This window comes from Acanthopagrus latus, chromosome 3, assembly GCF_904848185.1.
Source record: "Acanthopagrus latus isolate v.2019 chromosome 3, fAcaLat1.1, whole genome shotgun sequence".
Lineage (NCBI taxonomy): Eukaryota > Metazoa > Chordata > Actinopteri > Spariformes > Sparidae > Acanthopagrus > Acanthopagrus latus.
Window position 1 is genome coordinate 2,638,214 of NC_051041.1, and position 25,725 is coordinate 2,663,938.

The following is a 25,725-nucleotide window of genomic DNA, read 5'->3' on the forward strand; positions in this document are numbered from 1 at the left end:
GAGGTCAGGCTGGTCAAGCTCCTCCACATCAAATTTAGAGAACCCTTTACTTTATCCACCTGGCCTTGTTAAATTGAAATAAGAAAGCGGCTTCCCCTGTTTTGTTGGCATAATCACTATATCAAAACAGAATATTCAGTTTTTGCCATTACTCTTTCATCCCTTCAACCACCTTCCTGAAAATGTCAGTCATTGTGATAATTATGGATATCCAAATACCTGCTGATGTTCAAGCCTCAGGGTAGGTTGTTCTGATATTTGTTACAATAGTTGGGTTGAGTGAAGTTTGAGAGCTACATGGGCGAGCCATTATTTCTCAGAGGCAGACAAACTAAGTGTTATAATGCCAGCTGACATTATGTTATGCTGTCTTATTTGTCCCTGACAGTCCCACATTTTGATGTATTTAAATTCTGAACCATAGTGTACACATAGTGTGCATGTAAATGTTGCCAATGTTGGAGGGAAATGATTGCCCTAAATACCATTTTAGGATGTAGATGTATGATTTAACTCACTTGAAATTATCCCAAACCATGAAAAACAGCCCTGAAGCGAAGATGCATCGACTGAGGCATCCACATAATTACACAGGTGTAAGAAATCTTGCTTAGATTGCCAGAAGTTGGCAATAATAGAGTTTACTTATTGCTTAAATCCCACTTAACGCACTTTAATCTGTGTCCTTCATCCATCCTTGTCTTCCACAGCTGAGCTGATATACTGTTACGCACTGCACCTTTTAGGAGGAGGTTCAGCTGTGACAAGGAGGTGAAGAACTAACACTTTAAAACTCAAGGACTCACGGTAATGGTGCACGTTTAATGCAGTGCTTTCTTTTTCCTTTTTTGGTTATCATCCTTAAGACGAGAGAGGCCCTAAAATCTGCGCTAACCAGTAAACACACTGAGTCAGGAAAGGTCAGGAGCAAATGGAACACAGCGGGATAGAACAAAAAGGTCTGCTTGTTTTTCTCAGGTCGAACGCAGTCCTGAGGAATTGAAAGTGCCCTCGTAGGGCAGGCCTTGGATCTGGAGCTATTACTGTACAACTGCTACACATGGCCCCTGACAGAGAGAATATTGGACTGTGAGTTAGCGCGGGCTAACAAGGCTGACAAACCCAAACGAAAGAGTAGAGGGTGAAGGAGGGAGGAGGAGGAGGAGTGGAGGAGGCTTTGGGGGAAAGTAATTACAACTGAGAGAGAGAGCGAGACAGAGCGAGAGACAGTGAGATAGCAGAAAAGGTGAAACTGAGCAGTGATGAGTTAGCATGTTTGATGGGCTGTGAAATTGCAGTTAGCCAGTCTAGCCGCTGCGCTGTGATAATTAGTGCCAGTTGCACAGCTGCGTACTGACCTCCTCCCAGCCTCTCCCATTGGTGTAGGAGATGACATCGAGCAGCGGTTTGGACAGGTAGCCGTCGCTGTTGAAGGAATAGTCCCGCCCACCGATGGATATGTTGGTGAAGTACCTGCGAGAGGAGACGGGAGAATTAAGTTATTTCATGGATGGAGTCCATTGAAACAGGTGTGCCTGTATCTCTGCAGGGTTATTAAGTAAAAGTAGTTCCATTTCAGCTGTGGAAGACATTTCTTCTCATATTATTTGTTTGTATGTGACTAAACATCATCAGAGTCGCTGCCGAGCTTGATACTCCGACTGAACCTTCTGTTTTTCCCTCATCTACTCACCCTGATATCATATGCATGTTTTACTTGAATTCTTGTCATTAGGAGGATTTATTCTGTGCTCGTTTCGCCCTCATGACTCAGTTCCACCTACATCAACTTCAGTAAACACAGGAGCTGCATTAGCAGTTCACCTAACACAACAACCCTGTGCAGATATATCCGCAATAATCACCATTTTCCAGATGCTATTTTTGATGGATGTAGCTTAGTGAGGCCATACTGACTGTCCACTGGAGTGTAGCTTATTACTTTCAACTATATGAACTTGGTTGAATGCATTTGGTGTCTTGTATGATTCAGTGTTGGACAAATATTTCTGCATCATAATGTCTAAAATCGACCAAACGTTAGTCATCTTATTGAGCTCTGTATGTACATTATCCCAGGAGATGAAGGTTAAATCCTCCTGATCTACTCATCCCTCACCGATCTTATGAAATAGATGTGCAAAGCATTTTTATCTACTTTACATGCATCCCAAAAGTTTCTGAAATTGTTCCAACACACAGAGAAATCCACAAGTTTCTTGGTCAGAGGGCGAGGAACAAAAGTGGCTGTTTAACAATGAAGAAGAAAAAACTCCCATGATCCCACACTGCTTATATCTGTCTGTTTTGTTTTTGATTGAGAGACCTCGAGCAGCTGAAATGACATGCTGTGTGTTTAAGGTACTCTCATATGATAATACTGCCCATTTTATTATCAACTCAGAGTCAAACGAAGTCTGTCTTTACAGAGGCTGCTAATTTTGACAGCTTTTAGGATGAGAAGAGGTTCGCTAATTATCTCCTTGCTTTGTGTTTAAATCAATAAACTTTTAGAGGAGTTGAATGAAAGCTGAGAGCAGACAGCAGAGGCTGATGGGAGTATGAGCTGAAGCTAAAAAGAAATTAGGGGAAGCTGTTGGACGCTGGGCTAAAACGAACCGAGCTGAGCTAAATTTAGGCTAATGAACGTTTTGCTCAGTCTGATGTCGGTGCATTGAGCTGAGCCTGACAATCTGAGTCCTACAAAAGCCATCAGAACCCAGAGCATTAACCTTGTTTTCTTAAATCATGACAATGAACCTTCACCTTGCTCCCAAACCAATAAACTCTTTTGATTTGAATGACCTCAGGTGGTCTCAGCAGCGCCACCCACAGGACAAAGTACCGTTACTGCTGGGAATCAATAAAACAGCGAGATTTGGGAGTTTTACCAGACGACACTATCAGTAACTCCCATTGGTTTGTTTCATTATAATGTTTCAACATTATGATACTTAATACTTAAATACACCCCATTATTATCCAAATAGAAAAATCAAGCTATGTGTGCCTTTTCAGAACGAATTAAAAAAAAACAACAAAACAGTAAAATATGGGAGGGAATAAAGCTCAGAGAAAAAAGGAAATGGTGTAATCAGAGCTGTGGAGGTAGAGCCGAGACCTTCACTGCAGGGAACAAACATCAGGGACCGAAGACAAAACACATTTCTGTCGATATGAGTGGAAATCACATCGGGGGTGTTGAGACCGAGAGGTGGGAGAAACAAAGAGCTGAGAGGAGGTGGTGCAGGCAGGCGGCCATGAGATAAAGAGCAGGATTCACAAAAAAAATGTTCCTCCGCGTCTTCAGATGCATTCTTGTGCCACACAACAGCGAGAGGAGAGAAAATGCGAGGGGACAGACGCTGATGGAGTGTCAACATCGGAGGACAAATACTTGAGAATATTTTTAAAACCAAGAAAGACAAAAGCAGAGAGGGAGAGACGGAGCTTCATCTTTGATGTCTTTTAATGAAACATCTACCTTAAAAGCATCGGGACGAAAAAGCACATCAAAGCTTCGTAATGAAACCGTCTCAGGCACACAGGCGACGCTGAGAGAGAGAAAAAAACCCTCAACAACATCTGAAATAACACTTAATCCACCGCAATCAGACTTCAGAACTACACACACGGCAGCACCACATTCAAAAAGAAGAGATAAGCTCGAGTTACTGCAGGGAGTAAGCAGCTAAGAGCACAATTAAAGACTTCTGAAGCACTAATATATCACATTTTCATCATCACAAAGAGAGACAGTCATTTAGATTCTGTGTCGAAGTGCTCGGATCTTATCTGCAGGTAAACATCACGACACCTCAGCGTGAGGATACCAGTAAAGATCATGCATCCAACAGTATTAATATAGAACAATGACATCAATCAATATCATTAATGTCTCCAGCACTTTGATGTGGTAGCTTGTAAATGTGGAGTTAATTTAATCTACTGCTGGACAATATAACTTCAATAATCCATCATAAGTATTCAGTAATTATGTAATAATAAATATCTTCTATCTATCGCTGGTTCGATTCCCCTGGTCTGCATGTTAAAGTGTCGGCACCTTGCATGGCAGCCACCACCTTCAGTGTATGAATGTATGAATTACTGTAAGTCACTTTGGACAAAAAAGCATCTGCTAAATGACCTAAAAATGCAAAGTTGTACCTGACGTCATGGCCCAGACACAGTGAAAAGCTCAACACGCTTCATGACGGCTTGTCTTTGAAGCCGCCGTTGCATTACACGTGAAAACGTGGAGAGTTAATTATGCGAAGAATAAAAGAAAAGAGATATTCACAGCGTAGAGATGTTATGAGGGAAAAGTTCCAATAATCAAATCATCTCCAAAATACTTGTAATACCGTTCTACTTTCCTCCTTCTTGTACAAGAGTTGCCAACAAATATACCACAACACCAAATTCATCAACCTGAACACTGCAAAGAAGACAACACTGCTCAACTTGAGCTGATCGATGACGTGATATGACAAATAATGATCCATATTTATGGGTTAAATATGGTAAAGACACCTTGTCTGTTAATGCACCACTGATCATCGAATAAAGAAAATAAAGAAAATAGAATCTAAACCAAAGAGTCGGGACAGTGTGCAACATACAGTGACTCTACTGTATTTAACGTTACGAGTTGAGCCTTTAATCCTCATTGGTCCAGTGAGGAAATTGCAAAAAACTCCCTCCAGTCATATGTTGGCTTGAAGGTATGTATCAAATAATAAAGCCGCTTATGGAAGCTAAAAGTCAGGATATTATATGCGTAACCCAGTTATCATATTCTGCTTACTAATCATAAGAACATTAGCTTATCCCTGCTGCTGTAAATGAAATATGATGTGCAGTATTTTTTTAAATCACATCGGTATTCTGAAAATGTACATTTCTATAGAGCAGAAGGAGTCGCAGAGTGAATAAAGCTGCAGCTGATGGAGAGTCGCAGTCTTTACTGCACAGTTGATTCACTTTGGCTTCAGCTCCCAGAGGGGGAGCCGCCGGGCTCATTCTGAATTCAAAAATAAATGGTCAGCTCGCTAATTGGTTGCGAGAAAGCTAGCTTTCCTTATAGTATGCTAATGTGGCCCCTGCAGTGTGCAGTGAGAGGGAGGACTCACGGCTGATATGCAACAGATTCAGGAGGATGTGAATAGTGAGCGCTGCTGTCAAACAAACAGTCTGATCCTGCAGACACGACGAGGCCGAGAGGCTCAAACTGCAGCACAAATGCAGCGTCGGCAGGAGAGTTGAACCTGAATTGCTTCCAGGTTGTGTTGATGTATGTTTTTCTACTCTATAATCACACTGCGGGTCTGTTCAGCAACCTCCCGTAATCCAGCGATCGAGTGTTTAGAAGGTAAGCAGAGTGATGATAAACACTACAGCAGCCATTATATCGGAAGGTGTGTGTGTGTAATCATCTCGGTCTGCAGCTGAAATACATAAAAATCCAAACGTGTGAGTACAGATGTAACACAACATGCAATCCCCCAGAGCCGCTCTGACAGAAAAGGTACCGGTGCCAGTTCACGTCCACCTCCATCGGGACTGGAAGGAGCTGAACTCTGACCTGTGCACACCAGCGCCTGATGCTGCTGGAGGTCCCGCAGGAGTCCTGAGGGTTTTTCTTTCACCTGGTCTCACCTCTGCAGAGCAGAGAGGAGCATCAGCCCTCGAGGCTCAGAGAGCCTGAAGGCAGAAGTGTCTCCTTCCCCTCGGCCGGGCAGCGCCAATCTGCAGCTGAGCGCCTCCATCCATCCCATCCTCCCTTGTTTCCTCTCACCTCCTCCACCCTTTTATTCCTCATCCACCCTTCTCTGCCTCCCCTGCAGCCTCACATTCTTTTGATTCTCCCCCCTCGGCAGAAAGTAGAGGTCAGTACAGAGAAGGCAGCGAGGCAGAGGCGACAGCAGCCAGGAACTGGAGGAGCAACAGCAGGAGAAGGAGAGAGCAAAAGAGCCGGAGAGAAGGTGGGAAAAGAGAGAGAGAGAGAGAAGCTGCCAGACACGGTGAGACAACGAGCTGCTTCACCGAGAGAGGAGGATTCAAACCACCATCCAACAGACGCACGTCAGAGATCCAACAGCAGACAGCATCATCACGTTAATGCTAAATAATCGATCATGAACACACGAGATCACCAGCTCATTGTCGTTGTTTTGCATTCAGAGGTTTTGTGGGAATCTGACTGAGTTTGTGGTTGCGTGTCGTTTGGCAAACTCCATCTCAGAAACAAAGTGTTACTCCTATAAACACCTAAATCAAAACATCTGTCCACTGTTTGCTCATGTTGCTGTTATCAGACATTCATATATACAGTGAATGTATGATTCAGACTCCGGCCCGGGGCAGCTGCTGGGCACAAATAGGAAAAAAAAACAGGCGCATAAGTGGCAGTAAAGTTGTTTTTCCTTCCTTCTTATCAGGAGGAGGACGGTGGCAGCGCCGTGACAGCTGGTGGTTTGCGGCCGCAAAACCTGTATTTTGATCCAAAATGTCTTTTCCTGAACTATAAACCACCTGATTTATGTCCCGTAAACATAAGCAGAACACAAAATAGAGACTTGGGACATAAAGACTCATAGTTTAAAGTATATCTTCCACAAGTTTTCACATTTTAACACGTCTGTTGTTTGCGAAGTCTGACATTTATTCTGGAGATCGAACACTGAAGTCACCTCTGATCCAACACCAGCGACAGCACAGCCTCTGTGACGGGAAGCAGCAGGAGATTTTAGGAGGTGTTTAATGTTTTGGGGTATTTTTAATTGAAAGCTGTCAAGTGTTTTTCTTCCTGCTAACTTCCCGCCCACTTGTCAAGCAAACAATGAGCCCACTTGTCTTGAGTACTGCGAGTTCCTTGGATCATTTCCATATTAGTATTGAAAGTTTCTGTAAGTGGCTCAGCTGTCAAACACCGACAAGTTCCTCTCCTGCTTTTGCAAAACAAATCATCATGAAGGCCCTGAATAATAACCTCTGTCCTTCTGTTATGATAGAGTTTATTCTCACCTTTTTCTCTGTTCTCGTCCACCGTTGATGGGAAATGAGTCAGTGACTTATTTTTAGCAGGTTTACTCAAGTTCATAAAACCCACATATTTGAAAAAAACACACTTATTTCTGTTTAAAATGTCATTAAATTATCTGTTTCTGACAGCGTGGAGCCGGCTGTTGTTTAAACGTTGGAAGAAATACCCCCCTTTAATTCATGAATGGAGATTGAATTTGACATCGAAATGCTCTCATGTCTGCAGCAGTGTGAAATAAACCCAGCAGTGATGTGGGAGGTTTCAGTCTCATTCAGGCTGCAACACAAACACGAGATGCGAGCCTGAAATCCCGACTCCTCAATTTGCATATCAGCTCCCTGTTTTTCTGTCTGAGGCACGGGCTCGGGATTTAAGAGACCGAGACATCGCTGCAAATTAGAGAGAGATGTGAGCAGCAATTAAAAAAAAAAGAAAAAGGTCTAACTGTTGGAATACATCACAGCAAAGGAAGATGTTTCAGATATTCACTGCTTCCAGTCGCACATGAGAAAGTTTTAACAAGCTGCAGAAAGGTCAAATATCTACGACTGGCTTCATGATCGTTAACTTTACTTCATGTGTTTTTGTTTTTTTGTTTTGTGGAAAATGTCGCCACAGATTATTACTTATTAAACCAACAGGTAGAGGGAGAGAGAGAGATGGAGGGGAGGTAAAGAGAGAGAGATGGAGGGGGAGGTAAAGAGAGAGAGATGGAGGGGGAGGTAAAGAGAGAGAGAGGGAGAAGAGAGAGAGAGATGGTGGGGGAGGTAAAGAGAGAGAGAGAGAGATGGAGGGGGAGGTAAAGAGAGGGAGAGATGGAGGGGGAGGTAAAGAGAGAGAGATAGAGGGGGAGGTAAAGAGAGAGAGATGGAGGGGGAGGTAAAGAGAGAGAGAGATGGAGGGGGAGGTAAAGAGAGAGAGATGGAGGGGGAGGTAAAGAGGGAGAGAGATGGAGGGGGAGGTAAAGAGAGAGAGAGATGGAGGGGGAGGTAAAGAGAGAGAGATGGAGGGGGAGGTAAAGAGGGAGAGAGATGGAGGGGGAGGTAAAGAGAGGGAGAGATGGAGGGGGAGGTAAAGAGGGAGAGATGGAGGGGGAGGTAAAGAGAGAGAGAGATGGAGGGGGAGGTAAAGAGAGAGAGATGGAGGGGGAGGTAAAGAGGGAGAGATGGAGGGGGAGGTAAAGAGAGAGAGATAGAGGGGGAGGTAAAGAGGAGAGAGATAGAGGGGAGGTAAAGAGAGAGAGAGATGGAGGGGGAGGTAAAGAGAGAGAGATGGAGGGGAGGTAAAGAGGGAGAGAGATGGAGGGGAAGTAAAGAGAGAGAGAGAGATGGAGGGGGAGGTAAAGAGGGAGAGAGATGGAGGGGGAGGTAAAGAGGGAGAGAGATGGAGGGGGAGGTAAAGAGAGAAAGAGAGATAGACGGGAAGGTAAAGAGAGAGAGAGATGGAGGGGGAGGTAAAGAGAGAGAGATGGAGGGGGAGGTAAAGAGAGAGAGATAGAGGGGGAGGTAAAGAGAGAGAGATGGAGGGGGAGGTAAAGAGGGAGAGATAGAGGGGGAGGTAAAGAGAGAGAGAGATGGAGGGGAGGTAAAGAGAGAGAGAGATGGAGGGGAGGTAAAGAGAGAGAGAGATGGAGGGGAAGTAAAGAGAGAGAGATGGAGGGGAGGTAAAGAGGGAGAGAGATGGAGGGGGAGGTAAAGAGAGAGAGATGGAGGGGGAGGTAAAGAGAGAGAGAGATGGAGGGGGAGGTAAAGAGAGAGAGAGATGGAGGGGGAGGTAAAGAGGGAGAGAGATGGAGGGGGAGGTAAAGAGAGAGAGAGATGGAGGGGAGGTGCAGAGAGAGAGATGGAGGGGGAGGTAAAGAGGGAGAGAGATGGAGGGGGAGGTAAAGAGAGAGAGAGATGGAGGGGGAGGTAAAGAGAGAGAGAGATGGAGTTGGAGGTGAAGAGAAGCTGCTGCTCTCCGTCTGTGTTCCACCTGCACTACAGCAGAACTCAGGCAGGCTGATTTAATCGATGAATTCATTACCGGGACACGTGGCAGCCGTGCATCAAACGAGGGGGAGTTCCCGGGAGAATCACTACCTGTTTTATTACTTTATAGACCGCAGAAGAAGAGAGAAGGGAGGGAGGTGAATAAACACAGATATCAAGAGGAGAGATAAGGAAGGAGAGAGGTGATAGAGGAGAGGAGAGAGAGAGAGAGAGATGGATGGACACCAACGATACAATCCAGGGTAAAACTCAGCTCACCTCAGTTAATCCTCCTTTTTCATCCGCAGGAATAAAGTTTACCCACACCTCCGTTTGCTGGAGCCCACAAAGGCCTGCTGCAAAAACACTGTGTCACAAAGAGCTGCAGATAATGAGGTCCATGGACGTCAGTGTGGCTGCAGCTGGAAACAACACTTCTGAAGGGGAAGGAATAAGTTCTTCAAACCCTCTTTTTTAAAAATCCCATAACCACAATCTTTCTCTAACACGGAGCACAGTTCACTGGCAGATTTTGAAGAAAGAAAGAGTTGAGTAAAACCAAAACTATGAACTAAAAGAGGCTGAAAAGCTCAGTGGAGAGTTGACCAATCACAGCGAGCGGCCTCTCAGTCGACAGCAGATGCTTCAGCAGATAGGAGGAGATAAAAACCTGGTGCTTTTCATCGTACGAGCAGTCGGTTCATCGATATCTCATCATGTTGTCGCTCGCCCAGATTATTTAGCGATTTCAAAAACACACCAAACGAGGACTGGGCACGTTGATTTATTTATTTGTGCTCGCGCTGATGATGATTAACGACGAGAGCCAGCGACACTGAGCTTGTATGTTGGCAAAAAATTGTTGGCCGGCCACCGTTTTTTATTAGCTCTCATTAATCTGATGTGATAAACAGAAATGGATTCAAACAAACAGACGAACGTCGTGAATTCCCCGCGTTCATACAAGAGCTCAGACGTCATTCAACGTGTGAGTGCTGAATTATTTCAAAGTGCTCAGTTTGGACCAATCAGAGCCGACAAGACGCTGTCCTTCAAATATAAACAGCATTTTTATATGAAAGAGGGAAAAAAAAGCAGATATTTCCATTACCTTTTGTGACAAATTGAAACGTTTCTAGCTATGAAGGATCTACATTAACCAACCGGTGAGGACGGAAATGATTAAATAACATTTTTCCATTAAGAAAAAAAAAAAAAAAATCCATAAAAGACGCCGAGCTGCAGCAGAAATACAGAAATCTGGACGTTGGACTAACAGATAAAAGATCCATTCAGGCAGAGTGTGTGTGTGTGTGTGTGTGTGTGTGTGTGTGTGTGTGTGTGTGTGTGTGTGTGTGTGATTCTCTTCGCCGGCTGCAGCAGGAACGCTTCCTGCGTAACCATGACAACCGCTTGAAAAAGCTGAAGAGAGACGGGAGTTTGAGGGGAGACGATGATGAAGAGGAACGAGAGCGACGGGGAGGGAGAAGTTAGTGCGACTGATCGGGAAACGTTTCACGCTTCTTAAAATGAAAGTGTGGGATTTGTCAGAATTCATCTTCTATCTCTCTTCATCTTTCCATCCTCTCACCTGCCACTTGGTTTTAAATGCAGGAATGCCACATTAAAGTTAAAGTGTTCAGAAATAAAATAAAAAACTGAAACTATATAAAGATAATAAGATTATCCTCATATATTTTACCTGCATTATGCTTTGACTGCAAACACTCGACGTCTTATCGAGAGGAAACTGCAGCGGTATGAAATGAAATCAGACCAGTTCAAATGTGAACGAGTGAAATGTAGAACGTTGGAAAGAGAAAAAAAAAAAAAGGCACGAGAGCAAATCACGGCATGTGAGTGATTTCTCTGAGCTGTGGAAGGAGAATGTGAAGCTCGATGCTGTGTGAAGGTGCGCTGCTTCACCTCAGTGAGACGCCGGTCCACCAGGAAACACGATGGAAATGTCATTTGTTTAAACCAGGTCGAGCAGAAACAGATTGCCTGAATTCGTAGTGGAAAATATCAAGCCAGAGAATAATGATTGTTTCTAGAGTAGAAACGTAGACGTCTGGATTCAGCTAATGTTCACATGAAGGATCGAGCTGACGGCTACGGCTGTCGAACATTCGGACACATTTCTTAGCCGTTCTTGACAAAGATCGTCACAAGATCCAAGTTCGAAAAGTCTGAATGTTTGCGGACACACGTCGCAGGAGCCGCTTACAGTTTATCATCAGGAAACATTTCATTCTTTCAGTTTCTCCATCTGCAGATCGTCTCTGTCTGATACGTCTGTACATCAGATATCTTCTGGTTTCTGACCCCTCCGGACAAAACGAGCCACAACTTGTTTGTTCTTGTACGAAGTGTGCTGCCGGAGTTTTCACCTCTGTGGAATTTATTACTTTTCCATGCACCGCGGTCTTAGCTTAGTAGTGCCATGAGCTCCACACTCCAGTTGGATGAAACAAGAGATTTAGAGATTACCTGGAGAAAGTGGAGAGTAAAATGAAAAATAGTTTGTTTTTTGAATTACGCTACATTTAAGAATGTCCCCACATGAAAGAAACAGACTCTCACATCGGCACTAAATGTTGAAGGAATCCAGTTAATCCGTATCCACTGTGGATATAATTCACTGAGCTTTTCAGGAAGTGGTCGTTTATTTTATATAACACATAACACAACGCCATTTTTTCTGCAAACGCCGTTCAATAGACTGATATCCTTTGACTACCTCGTCTTTATTGTGAGTCACCTCTTCAGCGAGGTTAACAACTGCACTGTGTCCTGCTGCGGTGTGGAGAAGTTGTCACACCGAGCGCAGCAGGAAGTCAGATCGCTGCTGTAATTACTACTGACGGACCTCTTCATTAAAACAACGTCCGAGCGGTCGGCGCCTCTGGAAAAGAGACGCAGCTGCTGTTCTGCGGTAATCCTGACAAAGTAGCCGCGTTTGTGTTCGATGTGGTGTTAAGCTACTTGCTGGTAGCGCGGCAACCGTTGGTGACGCCAAATCAACCGCTGCTGAAATTTAAAGGATTTTAACTTTTGTACAGTTAAGAGCACATTCAGAGCTCCGGTGCGGCACCAGTGTCCTGATGATGACCGTCCACAGACCACAGCGTTCAGGTCTGATCGGCGGTAATTATCGAATTATCTTTCGACTGAAAGGTTTTGTAATCGACACGGAGCCACACAAAGATCTGTGAGTAAACACTGATCGATAGGTTGGGGACCCCTGCAGTGCAGGCAGCGCTACAGACCGACTGAAAATCACAGAACGAAGGAGCACACAGGAGGATAAAGGAGAGCTCTGCTGGGTTTCCTGTTTGCTGCCGGATTTCTGGACATACTTTCGTGCAAGAACTGTCCTCTTAGGTCAGTCTCAAGTCTTCAAGCAGAAACGTTTGTGATCACGTTAGGGGAACTAAAGGAAAAGGCAAATTCAGACCATGTTCAGGGGATCATAAACATTCTGTAAATCATCACCAGGATCCTAAACTGCCTCATCAATCCTCTTCCGACTGATCATCAGGAGGCTGGTTCTGTTTCTGTGACAGGTTTTGCCAAATTCTGCTGACATGATTGTCAACATAGTATTTAAAGTACATTCCTCATGTAACCAGACGCCGAGGTATTTATATTGAGTAACTCTCACAATGTTTGATCCATTCGAGGTGGATACACACACACACACACACACACACACACACACACACACACACACACACTGCTACAATCAATATCTGTGACTCTGGTGAACAGCGTGAAGTTTGTTTAGCATTTAGTGCGAGTTTAAGATTGAACAGAGCATCTTGTATAAAAGGAAAGTGGCTCGTCGTACAGACTGACTCACTGTTGACCGACTGATTCAACAGGCTGTTGTGAAGTAAAACAGCACAGCAACACAAAACAAGACTAAACTACCATTACTGGACATGATTCAGTCGTCCCCAGTCATTGTGAGGACCTCACTGTCACATTTCCATTTATTGTCTTGACATCCTCAGATAGTGGTAGATAAAGACCTGTGTGTTAATATTTCGCTTTACTGGCATGAAACGCAGGTATTTTAAGCCGAACCATGATGTTTTCCTAACCCTAACCGGGTGCTCGTTGTGTGTAAACCTAACCAGCGATTAAGCAAAGCGTTCTGACCAGATCGAATTAGAAAAATCCAAGCTAAACGGACAGAAAATTGCAACATAAATGTGTAGTTTTGCAGAAATGTACTTTGCTGACATGTATTCTGGCGGCTGGGTTGGAGCGTAGGTGCCCCGTAGTGATGGCACTGCTGTAAAGCCGACTCTGAGACTTTTTATTTAAATTAAATCTCTGTGCACAAAGGTAGATAACGACCGCGCCTGCAGCTGCACACAGGTGAATAATCACCATCTGCTACAGGATATTTACATCCAACAACGTTTGTGTCGTGTTGTGGTCACGTCTGTCCAATAAGTCTCGTCTTTGAAACGGTCTGTTGGCGTTTTAAACTGCTGGCTGGTATAATGTGCGTTAACATGACACACGCTCCCACTCCATCTTCACTCCCGCGCTCGCTGTCCACGTTTCAGCCTCCATTTTTAAATTTCCCCCATTTTCCTTCATTTATAACGAGGCTAACCCATTAGAGAGTTAGATAAATAGATGGATGAATGAATAAATAAGAGCCCTCTGCAGCAGATACTCAATGGGCTTTCTGTCAGCGCTCCCCACCCGCCTCGTCTCTTATTGACTATGATGATTCATAGTTCATCACTTTCCCCTGACGGAGCCGCGGCGATTCTGAGGGCCCGTCCACTGGAAGGGAACGCACCGGCAGAGCTGTCTCTGCTCTTACACTGTGAAGAATAATGTTCGTTTCTCTCACACACACACACACACACACACAAACAACGTATGAAAGAGAAAGAGAGGCCTTTGGCTGAATCACACACAACAGAAATGAAAGGCTTGGAACCAGGAACACCACAGGAGGGGGAGGGGAGGCCTGACAGAGATGTAAAGGCTATCATGACTCCTGTGTGACTCATAGATTCTGCAGCTGAGGAGCACAAATCTGCAGTGTGTTTTTAACTTGTCTACATGTGGCGCTTTAATATTCATAAATCCTTACAAGCTCCATCAGGAGACATTTTACGTTTGTCGTTAAGAGGACCGTGTCGGTCCGTCCGAGCCTCAAGTGCTGCATATTTGAAAAGCAAATCAATGGGGGAAGATGTGAGGAGACATTTGTTGGAGGACCACAGGGAAGGACGAGCTCAGTCCAGTCGAAGTTACCAACCAGGCGAACAAGCCAAATAAGTTGTGACTCTTCTGGCCCGTAGAGTGTTTATAGATGAGATATCAGCAGCGTCTACACATGAAACCATCTCTGAGAATGTTTCTGTTTGATTGAACCTGATGACTCAAGTTCTCACGACAACTTTGGCATGTTTGTAAAACTTTACAGTAATCTATTCAGTGTTTTGTTGCTGTTTCTTTGACCATAAAAAGTCATGTGACCGGTAGAAATGTCTTTTGGAGACAGGAAACATCAGAATTTAAGCTTTTATTACATTAATATAAACTAGGGTGTCATTTGCATATTATATGACATGTTTTTTGAAAAAGTGTCAAAGGAGTTGGCAATGATTCAAACAAATGATGGTATAATAGTGCAAATGACATACAGCAGGGGTCATCACCACCCAAGGCCCATTATTCTATGTGGTATGTGGGCCAGAACTGGGTCAGAACAGTCGGGTCAACTAGAATTTCTCACTTTTTTGCCCAAATCAACAGTATCTTTCAGGTCTGGCCCATTAACGTTCACTGATGGACAGTGTGTGTCCACAGTGGTCGATATTAAAAAAAAAGGTTTGAGAGCCTTGACCTTCAGTCAGTTATTCTCCTGAGTCATCAAAGGCCAAAGCAACAGTAACTGCTGGAAAAGGTTACTCAGAAAAAAACATTTTTTTCCTCGAAGAACTGCCCAAGAAAGTCCAACCAAAATTCCCTTTCTAGGAGGATGAAGTACGTATTTCATGATGGACATTCTTTCTCAGAGATGTTGATGAAAGATGTCAGTCTCAGTTGGTTTTAAGACGTTTCGCCTCTAATTCAAGAGACTCCTTCAAGTCGAGTCGCAGGGTTTTAAACTCTGTGTGGGAGTGTCCTGACAGAGTCCATAAGGACACGACTGAGCACTGAGTTTTAGAGTTATTAATTGTGACCCTTGTGATTCTGATTATTAGGAAGTTATTTATAGTTGTTTAGAGTTCAACACAGCCTGTCCTGACAGCATCTCTGCCTCCAAATAACACGTTCTGATCCCTTCAGGCTGTGGAGGTCTCTGTCCAGTCAAATATATAAACCAACATCCACATCTGTCCAGTCTCGCCCTTTTCTGAAGGCAGTAATGGGCAACATGGGTGCAGAAGCAGAACGAGGGAGTCTATCAGAGAAAACAAAAAAATGTGTTTTGTTGTTTTGTTTTGTTTTGGTCTCAGCTCAGAAACCCGATCAATTGAAATGAGGGCGCTCCAGTTTTCAACCGGAGGCTCGTCGAGGCGTGTGATGGTGCAGAAAACATATTCAAGGACGTCCTGCTGACTACAGAAGTATCGACTGGAGTCATTTTTTTTTAGTCGTCATCATCAACAGCCTTCAGTCTCCATCACAGGGTTGGAGAGCTGTTCATTGGACAAAGCACTCTGGGGAGGTATTGCTTTCAAGGCTAAACATTCATCTTTCCAGTAACTTTCAGGGATTTCCAGACCCGTGTGGGCCTTTACGGAATAAATGCACAGTCACCAGTGTAACACTCCGGCATTTAACACGTCTGCAAACTGCAGATGTGTTAAAATTCATCCGTGTGTGAGTTTACTTACATGTAAGGAGGCAGATGGGATGGCAAGGAGACTGTTACTCCTGTGACAACTGGTCAGGTTTTGCATTTCAGTATTTGTAAGTGTGAAACTTGATGTTTATAAAAAGACGTCGGGACATTTCCAGCTGAGCTCGTGTTAACAAAACAGGACGTCTCTCGCTGTTTTTAAGGCAACAAAACTGAATATTTTTGACAAGACATGCAGACATTTCCAGCTGTTTTTTAATGGCAACACGCCCGTGAGTTTCAAGCCTTAGCACGGTCTCTCTGTAACTCTAACCAAGTTGTTGAAGATGCAAAACTAATTTACTCATTGCCAACATTTATTCTGGTGATTTGGTTGAGTGTAGAGCTTGACTTTGCTCAGAGAATGTGTTTCTTCTGCACGTATGATGCATGTTTCTTGTAAGCCCGTGAGAGTTGGGTACTGATGGTGCGTGACGCTGAAATTAAATCAGTATGATCAAAGATGTGCAGTTCGCTGCTGCAGCCCTCGCAGTCTTATGAAAGAGGAGGAGGAGGAGGAGGAGGAGGAGGCGCAGAGGGGAAGCTGTGCTCGAGAAATTAAAGGGAGAGAATAGAGAGGAATGATGAAAAAATAAAAGCGGAGATGTTGAATGAAAGGAATATGCCCTTGGTCTCTGGTCCGTAGCAGAGTAATTATTTCATGCTCTGGACTCAAGAAGAGATGGAGGATAAAAAAAAAAGAAAAGAAAAGAAAAAAATTCCTGCTGACAAATAAGAAATAATTCATCCAGCTGCGGCTTTGATTCCTCTGTGGAGCAGAAACAAAAAAAAAAAAAAAAAAAAACTAAAGAATTTGGCTTTTTTCAAACAGGATGAAAAAGGTGCCGCGTATCAATGGAAGCTCTCAGTTCGGCGTGCTGCTTCCTTATTTGTCTGATTTCCACCTCAGATTCTCTTCTCTACTGTTCACTCTCTCCTCTCTCTGTCTCTGAAACCCTGACTTCTGTAATTTCCCTCGAAGTCAATCCACCTCTTTCTCTCCCCTCCTCGTTGAATTCCTGGTTTCTCTCTCTGCCTCCCTTCCTCCCTCTATCCGAGTCTATCAATCTCCCTCTTTTTTCGCCGCGTCTTTCGTTTCTGTCGCTCTCCCTCGTCCCGGCAGGGTTGTCATGGTGACGCGGGCAGCTTGGCATTACACGTGGTTTTTCATTAACGGCCGTACATGGCCGAGGCCTGCAGGACGCGACAGTGCAGCTCCGTCCTGACGATGTGGTGAAGAGAGGGAAGGTAGGAATAAAGTGAGGAACGGAGGAGGAGAAAGAGACATCAGACGCCTTTGTGAGGTGAACAGGTGATCGTGTGGGGTAAATATTGTAAATATTCCCCTGACAGAGTCGAAGTGCGTCTCCAGCTGCGACAGCTAACAGGCGGATAATCTGTGCAGCCGCGACAGGAGTCACTGCAGTATTTTGCTGATATCAGTGGAGGAAATCCTCAACACCTCGTTTTTTATGATGAGTTATGATCTTTCCTAAAGGAATCACAAAAAGGTAGGAAGGAGGAGCATCAGTATTTCTTAAATAATAATTAAACTATTACACACAAACACTACGGTTATGTCCAGATGTTGTGGTTGTTCTCAGCTCAGCAGAGCGTTTCAGTGTCTTTCAGTGTTTTGTTCTGGTTTTACAGCCATCAGCATTTTCATCAGTGGAGCATTTGGCAGCTAAAGAGCCTCTGAGTTCTTTAAGGAACTCAAGGACACGAACACAACTCCAAATAAATGATCAAGCCGCGTCTCCTGCAGGCAGATGTTCATCAACATATCAACCTAAAAGTTTAAAATATTGGTGGATAATAGCACTGATGCGACAGGTTCTTCTGGGTCATGGTTCGTTTCATTCACTGGCCACAAGCAGACTGACTCATGAGTCTTTCACTTCTCTTACTGAGCCACTGGGAGTAAGTTAGTGTTCAGTATCTTGCCCAAGGACACTTCAGCACAAAGACTGCAGGCGTCGGGGATCGAACCACCGACCATCTGAGCCACAAGTTGGTCTCCATCAGTCTTCAGCTCGGAGCAGAACAAACCTTCAGTCTCAGAGCAGCTGGTGCAAGATTTCAGATTCACGTTTGTTTGTTTCAGGGTTATTGATGAAGACTGTTGATTCCCAAATCCAACATCACAAGTTAAAAAAGCCACTGAAGGCGTAGGAAAGTAAATAGATGGCAGAGGAGACACATTCCTGTCATTTCTACTTAAGCGGCTCAGGATTTATTGTAATTCCGTCTTTCTTTAAAATCCTTCTGGCTTCCAGCTTTGCACCAGCAAATACCACCACACTACATATTGGTATGCAACCAGAGGCCGAAAATATGATAAATGTCAAAAAGTTTCACTACGTAACCTTTAATAAAATGTCAAATACAGGGCTGGGTAATAACTCGACATTTTTAAATAAATCCAATTACCGGGAAAAATAAAAAAACTAAATGAATTAATGGCTGTTAGAACGTCTGTCACTCAGCACAAATTTTTATAATTACCCCATCAAGTGTTTGAAATACAGCAGGGAGAGGATGGAGGGAACGATCAGAAAGTCTGTGAGGGAGAAGAGGATGGAGTGAAGGAGGAGCAAGAACAGTAAAGATGGGGGGATGATTGACGAGAGACAGGGAGAAGGGAAGGATGTGAGCAGAGATGAAGGAGGGCGAGGGAAGGAAGACAGAAGAGGAGAGAGAGAATCTGAGGGGGGGAGAAGCAGCAAAAATGAGAAGTGAGACAGACGGAGGAAACAAGAAGTGATGGAGAGGCAGGAGGAGTGGGGAGACAATTAAAGATGGAGGGGAGGAGGAGGAGGAGGAGGAGGAGGACAGAACAGGCAGGGGAGGGAGGGAGGAGGAGGAGGAGGAGGAGGAGGAGGACAGAGCAGGCAGGGGAGGGAGGGAGGAGGGGGAGAGCGAGCTATTCCCACATCAAAAAGCATCGAGAGGAATTTAATGTTCCTTTTACTGCTCCATTTGCATGTTTATAAGCAGGAGTGGCAGCTCTTGTATTAGACACACATGCACACACACACGCACACACACACACACACACACACACACACACACACACACACACACACACACTCTCATATTAGCACATCACTCCCATCATCACACTGATGTGACTGCCTTCATTAGCACTGATAGGACAGGTCGCAGCGAGGATGCAGGGTGTGTGCAAGTGTGTGAGAAACTGTGTGTGTGTGTGTGTGTGTGTGTGTGTGTGTGTGTGTGTGTGTGTTTCAGAGTTGACAGCTTTCATCGCCGGTTGGCAGCAGAAGTCACGGAGCCCGAGAAGATCTGCTCGCCGGCGCTGACAAACCGTTGATTTGAGCATGCAGCAAATGCAGCGAGTCAGCTGCACATCAGGAGACGCCTGCTGTCTGAACCTGAGACAGCGATTAAACAACGTCCCAGGTAACGTGGGCATCTCCTCGCGCTTCCTCCTCCACGGGGAGGTCGAATTAGGCTGCGTGCGGCTCGAGGTCGCAGGAACGTTGTGAAGTGAGCGTGACAGAAGGAGGCAAACTGTGGAAACGATCGTATGAAACGAGGCGCAGCGGTGAAGAAGCAGCGTGATGGTAAAGTGGAAAGAACGGATGTTTTTAGAGAATAATTTGCCCGATGCCTTACGTTTAGGAAGTTTAGACTCGTTCACTCGCCTAAAAAGTAAGAAAACACTCAGTCAACATTGATCTGCGTATTGCCTCAACCTCATGTGGATCAATCAGTCCTACTAAGCTCTTATTTTGAAGACAAATTCGACCTGCTTCACTGTTCACGCCCAACTTCCTGCTTCACGTCACGTCACATGTTTATGCCTACGCCAGTGGCGGCCAAGTGGCGACTTTTTGGAGAAGGAGGAATATTACCTCTCCCTTTTAAATAGACAAGGCAGCATATTGCAGCCTTTACCGTGCTGCAAATGTTCCACAATCTAAAAAGGGGCCAGTAACGTGGCCTGAACACGACCTCAGACAAAAGCTGTTTTCAGTCGTTCCCTCTGACGCCTCAGGACAGAGCGCTGCGCCCAGCGGCTTTTTTCAGCTCACCACGCATGTTTTCTATGTGGCCGCTGCAGAAAGGCGCTGAAGATGTCACCGTCGCTCTTTTTAAAGCAATCAATCACATATTAGATCGGCTGCCTGGTTTGTCATCCGTCACCCTGGTAACCGAGAAAATGTAATCGGAGCTTGTCCTGGTCGTCCGTCCTGAGCTCCATAAGACAGAAACTGACACAGAGACAGAAAAAGCTTGTTGAAGTGAGCAGATTGCGCTGAATGCAGCTAGCGAGTGTTACATGTGTGTTATTAGCCGTATATTCAGCCACTCTGTTACCAAAGACACAGACACAAGAGGTAAAACTGCACTTTCCAGAAAAACAAAAACAAAAAAAAAAAAAATGTGAATCACTACAGTTTGGAGTTTCTCTTGTCACACATTACCTAAAAAAAAAAAGGGAAACACTTTTGCTGCAGAGTAAGAAAAGGAAAAACCTCCCTAACAACAGATGCTGAGAGTGAACTTAATGCTCACGCACTGAATAAATTGTAGGCTGAGTCACTGTTGGTTCGCTGCTCCTTTCTGAAACTGAAGAAAAACACATCAGATGGAAAAATGGCAAATCATTACTTTCAACAAACGCTTTTACCCGCTGTTTGTGGGAGTGTCTACACCCTGAAACACACACACACACACACACTTGTGAACAGCGTCCATGATCGTAGCCCCTGTTTGGTATTCCCTCGTTGGCATGGTGGTGTGATTCCTGCCCCCTCGACAGAAAGAGAGCACCATCAATCGATTAAGCTTCCGGCGTAGTCAATGCTGGTGATGCATCTGTGTCTTATGGTCTTTGATGTATCGGAGTCTATCTGTGTATTGACGTATTTATGCATTCACATGCCTCCGACTGTGTGAACCTGCAGAAATCTCTGACTCCTCCTGTCGCTCTCGATACCTGCCCTCGCTCCCTCGGTCGCCGCCTTCCTTCCTCTCTCTTTTTTTTCTTCCTGCCTGCCACCGTGCAGTTTAATGCGTCCGAATCCAATTATCCAATTTACATGCAAAACGACACATCGGATGCCTTTGTGACCGCGGCCGAGATGGGAGACAAGGATGGGCAGGAGAGCAGAGCAGAGCCCAGAGGTAGATGGATGGAAGGAGTGCTGGATGGAGTGAAAGGGGAGGATGGTGATGGGGGGGTGATTTAATAAGTGAGGAGGGGGGATGACAAATGAAAGAGATGAAGGGGAAGAGGAGAGCGCGAGCGATGGGGGGAAGATTTGTATATGAATGGAAGCGACGGATGGAAGGAGGGAGCGTGAGAGAGGAATTGATGGAGAATGACAGATTGAAAGACAAATAACCAGCTAACCGACTGAGCTAATGGGTGACGGAATGAACGTATCAATCAAACGGTAACTCAATGAATCCATCAATCAGTGGGAGATTGTGAATACACACGAGTGGGCTTTTCTCTGAGGTTAGTTATAGAGATCTTGAAACGCAGCTACAAGAAAGAAGTGTGACAGTAAGACGATCAGATGAACAATAACCCACAATCATCTGGATTTTACTGTTGGCATTTATTCCTGAATTGATCACAGCTGCGGCAGAAACATGACGTCAGAGTGGAAGCGTTAATTCTCGCTCCTTTTTCCGAGGCGATGCTACGACACTTGTTGCAGCTCTGAAAGCTGCCATGGGAGTATTTTTTATCAGTCTCCATTCGAGCTGATGACAGCTTTGAAAAAGAGAGACTGAAGAGAGGGACGTTGAAAGGCGACCACGGTGACCTCGCTCCTTTCTAACGTTTCCTGCTTCGGTGACACGGTCATTCATGATGTGAATGTGACACACAGGAAGAAAAAAAACAACACGGGGACAAACTTGCAATCTGAAAGGAGTCCATTTCCAGTCGTCAGCCTGCAGATTCATGATTCATTCAGGGTGTGAGATTGTGTTATTCAAAAGAGAAAATGACGGCACGGGGGACATTTCAGTCCACGGCAACTTTTCCAATCCGCGACTTACTCGTCAACTGAACCGTTAATTATATGTGGGGTGAGCGATCCTGGAGAGAGTCTCATCGATCAGACTCAGCGATTGACTGTCTTTCTCCAGAATCTCTCAGCCAACCTTCAAAGGATGTATTCAGATTTTTGCAGAAGCATGACTCAGTCTACCAGTCACACGTCACTGTTGGCTGCAATCACTCTCACTCTGCTTGTGTTCCTCGACCCACATCGTATGTAAGCAGGGAAATTATTTCCAGGGAATCTAAAAAGTGAATTCCACATCAAAAAGTGTAACTTTAGAAGAGAAACCCACTTAACTCAGACTCCCAGAGCCTTCGATTAGCCTCGGCTGGACTTTGAAATACATTTATGCACTGAACAAGGATTTTTGTTTCCCCATGTCTTACATTGGAGCCATGCCTGAAAAACTCACCTCACAGCTAGTATGAAGAAGAGGAGTGATTAAGAAGAAAAGGGGAATGGGATTAGATTTATTGAACTGTGGGAAAAGCCTCAGATTCTCGGAAGAGCGAGCAGGAGAGGCAACTCAGCAAAATCAAGTGAAGAAGGGATGAGCTTTTATGTGGAAATGTGTAACTAGCAGGCATCTCTGCTTAGCATTCATGTTGATCCGACCTGTTTTCTGTATCAGGGCCATAAATTAAACAAAAACATACCCTTGAAAGTTAAAAAAGAGGCCTAAAACTAAAATAATAGAGTAAAAAAAACACCTTAAACCAAATGATAATATCTATAATTTATTAAGAGTGTGTGCGTGCTGCATATTGGACGTAGGAGGACAGGTTGCTACATGTATTCTGGAAGCTCGTCACATAATTGGTCAGAGCGAATGGGTTGGAGGGGGGGAACATTAGAGCGTCCATTACCCTGGGCAGATCCATTAACAAAGTCTTGGCATAATTAGGCAGTAAAGTCAGCCCTCCTTTTTAAAACCCCCAAAGCACACATTACCAAACTCATTGCGAGCCTGCCCTCCCATTGGCTCGTACCAATCTCAATAAATTGTCCTGATTGTTGAGGACACGAGTCATGTAACTTTTACTCGCCTCCCGGGGACGAGCGTCACGTATGTACGCAGCGGAAGGCACGACCCGACAGCTAGAGGAGGACGGAGAGACTAAAAGATGCAAGTCTGTCTGCTCCCGGTACATTAAGGTGTCAGCTCTTCAGGAACATTGTGTGCCAACACTCAACAGCTGTTCGGGTCAGAATCAGAGACGGTAAGAGCAGACGGCTCAGGAGAGCAGCCTGAAAACACGCCGAAGTCAAGGAAGAGCCGAAACACTGGCCGGTACAACACAACCGTTTAAGCTTCCTGCGACTTCATATATTGAATCCAACAAGCTCCCAACGGTACTGCATGTGCTCCTACATGGTATCCTGGGAAATATAGTAAACCAAGAGTAAGAGGCGTGAAAAGCAGAATGTTTTCGGAGCAGCAACAGCAGCTTCAACACTGATGGCTGCTTTTATAACTCTACGGTCATTGTTATGCAACAACCTTGAGCGGCTGTGGTAATAATTACAGCAGCAAATGAGGCAGTCAGGTGAAGAAGATTATTGAGCAACAGAATCTGTATATGAAGAAGGTTGGAGTGGATGAATGGGTCAAACCAGCACAGGACTTTCCCCCAGGAGACCAGCGTTCATATTCAGCATGAAAACTAAAAGTCAGTGTCTTTAACTTGACATTAACTTCCATTAATATGTGTCATTTCAAGTTCACGTTACATGTGTATTAGCTGCCAAGCCACTGACCACTGTTCAAGACAATGTTTAAACCCTTGGGATATTTTCCAGATATGTTTGTGGTGACAAATCCAGTTTTACAAGCAAAATTCTGATTGTTTCCTAACCCCAACCAAGTGTTTTTTGGACCACAAGCATGAAACTGTCATAATATACAATTTAACATCGACCCATTCAGGTTCTGGTTTCAGTGTGAACTGTACTGACTCTGTACTGGACCTTTGTTTGGCTGGTGTAGCTGGTGGCGCAACATGCTGCTCCCATCGCTGGTTCCTTTTGTTTCCATTTGGGTTTGTTTTCACTGAACGCATGTTGGAATGAGGCCAATCATCCTCGGGTCGTATTCGGACCAGTAATGACTCAAGTAATTTTCAGAGTGGGTTCTGCTTTATTGTGTCAGTTAAAGGGAAGGTTTTTCTACAGGTCTATTTTGGATTATGTCCCAAAATGTCTTACTCATACTGCCATACAACAGAAAGATGGTTTTAATAAGCCGAGAGGGCTGCTTTCCATTCGTTGCTCCTCACAGTAAAAGATAATTAATTTGTTCATTTTATTCATATTTGGAAATAAAGAAATTCATGTGAATAGAGGAAGTAAAAAGCTCGACTGAAAGGAAAGGAAACCAAGGTGATTCACTCATAAAGAAGAGAGAGCGAGAGAGGAAACACGACAGATGGGAAGGTGACAAGCAGACATGTTGATGAGCAACATGGGAAGGTGTGAAAACGAGGGAGGGAAAAAAAAAAGAGAGACGTTAAGAAGTCCTGTGACCGGATGTAAAGTCCTGAATCTCCTTGATCAATCTCCCAATCTAACACTGTCATTTAGTTCTTTATAGAACCAACCGATGTTAAAACATTACATGATGCTGAGGGCGATAATGAGCATTTCATCAACGGAAACTGGGAAAAAAAACCTGCATGGGTAAGAATTTGGGGACAGTAAAATAAAGTAAACTTAGTTAAGTGTGATTGCAACTGCTGGTAATACTAATTACCAATTTGCTTTTATGCAGTCTGAGGTCCCAAACTGACTCATGGTCACTCTCAGTGTCCTCAGTCTGAAACACTGGCGGTCCTGACATTCACGACATAATTCTCACCTATATTCTTACATGTATATTTAATGTTTACACCAGAAAAATACGACTGTCAGCTGTTAGCACCGCGGGTTCAAGTGTTGACATGAATATTTAATATTTATGGTTTCGACTGAAATGCATCGTTCAGCACAAACACTGAACACACCGAGTGACTGCAGTGAATGGAAGCAAAAGCCGTCCTGCTGACACGATACGATACGATACCACACAACACAATATGATACGCCACGTCACGATACGATACAACACGACGTGATACGATATGATAGGAAGATCAAAACATAACAGAAAAGGGGGATTTGGGAGATTAAAATTCCCAGCGAAGGACAAAGTGACGCTGTGTCTGAACTTCCAGAGAGCTCAGAGGGAGAATTCAGGCGTTTCTGGTTTGTCCTGGATGAATTTCTGCTGCTGGAGATGACCGTGGTGTGGTTATTAAAAAAAGTGAGACAGAGAGAGCGGGTGGTGCGACACTCCTCCACTCCAGATGAGCAGTCGGTCCCCCGAGGGGTTTGAGGTGACTGGCTGAGCTTCAGTCTGACTCTCCTCCTCTTCCTCGGTCTCTTTCCGCCTTATCTTCTTCCTTCTCTTCCCTTTTACCTCCATCTCCCTCTTCCTCCCCTCTCTCTCCTCACCTTTAACTCTCTTCTCCTCCTCTCCATCTCCTGTTTCTCGCCTTCTTATCCTCATTTCCTCTCCCCACCTCTTCCTCCCTCCTCTGTTCTGTCTGGTTGGGTTTTTACATTAAGCTTTATCATCTGGGTAAAGAAATAAAACGCAATATTCTAATTAACTGTTAATAATAACATCGTCTTTTCTTCCCTGTCCTACATTCTGCATTGTCATTCTTCTATATTTGAGCTAATGCTTCAATCTGGAGAGAGCTACAATATGCAATTTTAAAATACAAATAAAACAGT

At 44.5% G+C, this 25,725-nt stretch overlaps 1 protein-coding gene across 1 annotated transcript in view; it reads right to left on the bottom strand.

Annotated features, from left to right (window-relative positions):
• grin2da (glutamate receptor, ionotropic, N-methyl D-aspartate 2D, a) overlaps positions 1-25,725 on the bottom strand; it is a 195,360-nt gene that overhangs the window by 65,483 nt on the left and 104,152 nt on the right. Inside the window, exon 7 of the mRNA XM_037094042.1 lies at positions 1,359-1,473. Coding sequence (XP_036949937.1) covers positions 1,359-1,473 — 115 coding nt within the window. The remainder of the gene's footprint in view (positions 1-1,358; positions 1,474-25,725) is intronic.